The 2,855-nt window shown below is 33.7% G+C and overlaps 1 protein-coding gene across 1 annotated transcript; it reads right to left on the bottom strand.

The window, feature by feature from the left end:
- Nucleotides 1–1,103: 1,103 nt before the first annotated feature.
- On the bottom strand, nucleotides 1,104–2,039 carry LOC109675861 (olfactory receptor 5W2-like). The gene has a single exon (XM_074068281.1). It carries the CDS (start codon nucleotides 2,034–2,036, stop codon nucleotides 1,104–1,106), a length of 933 nt encoding a protein of 310 aa, XP_073924382.1. The 5' UTR covers nucleotides 2,037–2,039.
- Between the last annotated feature and the right edge of the window lie 816 nt (nucleotides 2,040–2,855).

Raw genomic sequence — 2,855 nt, 5'->3', positions numbered from 1 at the left:
TAAAACCATTTCATTTACTATTTAAAGACAGTGTGTGTGTATGTGTGTATATGTGGATGTGTGTATGTGTAGGTGTGTGTGGTAAATGTCATATTCTTAATTATGGTTTATCAATATTTTACAAGCATTCAAAACATAAGATCATCTAGAAATTTATTGTATTACATGCTTATTTTCCCATTTTTTTGTCCCAGATATGATACAAATTCTTCAGAAAACAGTCCTTGAGTAAAAAATGCTTACAATTCACATTGAATATATAGATCTAAGAAGGAGCATAATATAACATGATTACTTGAGGATGTGAATGTTTGTACACAGAAGAACACTGAATCAAGTGTGTGAATGGGGAGAATGAAGAAAGCTTCCTGGATGAAGATATAGAAGGGTTGATGTTTAATAATTCTAGTACACAGAGATAGTATATAAGTGTTCTTTTAATGGTTCTTTATTACTGAATCTGGCTTGATTATGATCAGTTGTACATTCCAACTGGCATAGACATCTCTACCTCAAGGGTTCCTTAGTTTTAAATCCTCTGATATTTATCTTTCCTTTCCAGAAAATGTTGCTCTTTAGGTAGAAGAATAAATATCTCCCTTCAAGGAAGATTACCTCTTGAACATTTGATTAAGAAATCGAGTGCTGAAGAATATTGTTAATTTCTTTTAAATTTAGAACTTATTTCAGTTATCATAAAGAGTACGAGTACTCATTTATTAATGTCTGTTACATCTACTGGAATATGTTTCATCGTTGAATAAATTACTGGATTTGAGCTAGAATTCAAAGCACCTAAATGTGGGAAAAAGGCACTAAATTTCATCACAATTAAAACTGAATAATAGAATAAACAAAACTTTGGCACCATTGAAAGATTAAAAAAATTTCAAAAGAGAAGGCATACCACATATTGACACGACAAATAATGAAGCAGAACACATTTGGAGGTCTCTAACGGTTCACTGTGTTTAAGTTTATTATAATGAATACTTACATTAGAAAAGTAAACAATTTGACATGAGTTTTACTTGTGTCATGAAATATAATTTTGCAAACAACCTCACCATAAGTATGCATATTGTAAACACAAGAGAATAATTTTAAAACCAACTTTTATTTCTGAGTTTTTGCAGTGCCTCTTTCACATCCTTGTTCCGTAGGCTATAAATCAGAGGGTTTAGCATGGGAATAACAAGTAGGTAAAACAGTGATAACATTTTGTCCTGATCGAGAGAATAGGTAGAGCTAGGTCGGAAGTACATGAAGAGCATAGTTCCCTGGAATATCGCAACTGCAGTTAAGTGAGAAGCGCAAGTTGAAAAAGCTTTGAGCCTCCCCTCAGCAGAGTGCATCTTTAAGACTGAACAGATGATATAACAATAGGAGACAAGAACTCCTGAGATGGTGCTCAGTTCAATAAAACCAAAAATGGAGAATAATACCAGCTCATTGATTTGCGTATCCGAGCAGGAAAGGAGTAAAAGTGGAGGTAAATCGCAGAAGAAATGATTAATTTCATTAGACCCACAGAAGCATAAACAGAATGCCAGTGTTGTATGTATTAAGCCATCTGCAGTTCCCAATACATAAACTCCAACTAGTAGCTGGGAGCGCACCTTGCTGGACATGTCTACTGCATAGAGCAAGGGGTTGCTGATGGCCTTGAACCGGTCAAAGGCCATCACTGCCAGCAGCATGCACTCAGCATCTATAAAGATACTGACAATCAACAGTTGCAGGGCACAGGCAACAAAGGGAATTGACTTGTTCTTGACAAGGAGGTCCACCAGCATCTTGGGTCCCACTGCAGTGGAATAGCAGAAATCAGAAAAAGAGAGATGGCTGAGGAAAAAGTACATTGGTGTGTGGAGCTGGGAATCCATTCTGATTAAAATGATCATTCCAAAATTTGTTAAGAGAATGAGAAGATAAACAAGTAGAAACACAGTGAATAAAACTATTTTCATTCTTGGGTTATTAGTAATTCCCAGGAGAAGAAATTCTGGAAAATAGGAGCAGTTTCCGTTGTCCATTTTTCTTTTTTCTTGGTCTAAATATTTCCAAATACCATCAAAGCAATCACAGATTAGTGTTTGACTTTTTTCTCACTATGCAAAAATTACCATCCATAAAGCACTACATAATTGCATTCTCATAATGATTTTTCTTGAACTCAGAAAATTGCCCAAACAGGAATCATTGTAAAAAGGTGTTATCATTTAAAAATATTGTCTGAGAATTTGTTATTCTTTGAATGTATCCTAATTCCTAAAATATCTGACTTGTGTTGGTCTCTATCAATCGTTCTTACAGGATTTGAATAAGCTGAATGTTGATTCCAGATACACAGTAATACAAAGGATGAATCACATTTAGAAAGAAGTTAGAAGATTCAAGACTGAGTATCTTTAACAAGAAAGATCACATGTACTACTCCATTTAATACATTTACTACATTCATCAGATCAATTATACTTATTCACCATCATAAATTATGAAATATAATAAATTATCATTGACCCTTATAATATATATCAGTTCATAAATTAAAATTATTATGGCACACTTTTGGGTGTTCAAAGACTTTAACAAAAGAAAGCATGTTTTATCTATCACTCATCCTGATTTCTGTGACAAGCTTTTAGAATTCCTTTGTGTCACTCGCCTGGCTCCAAATGACAGAGTACTTTAAAAGCAAAAGAGCAGTGATGAAACAAATGGCAAAGACATATTACAACAACCACATATGCTAATTCTTATATTTTAAATGGACATTTTTATTTAACTGAAAACAAGGAGAAAGTAATAAGTTCTTTGGCATTATATTGACTTCAGTTCGTATGGTTACATGT

The sequence above is a fragment of the Castor canadensis genome, chromosome 1 (genome assembly GCF_047511655.1).
Source record: "Castor canadensis chromosome 1, mCasCan1.hap1v2, whole genome shotgun sequence".
NCBI classification, from domain to species: domain Eukaryota; kingdom Metazoa; phylum Chordata; class Mammalia; order Rodentia; family Castoridae; genus Castor; species Castor canadensis.
Note: the sequence above shows the minus strand (reverse complement) of the source record. Positions and strands in the feature narration are given on the sequence as shown.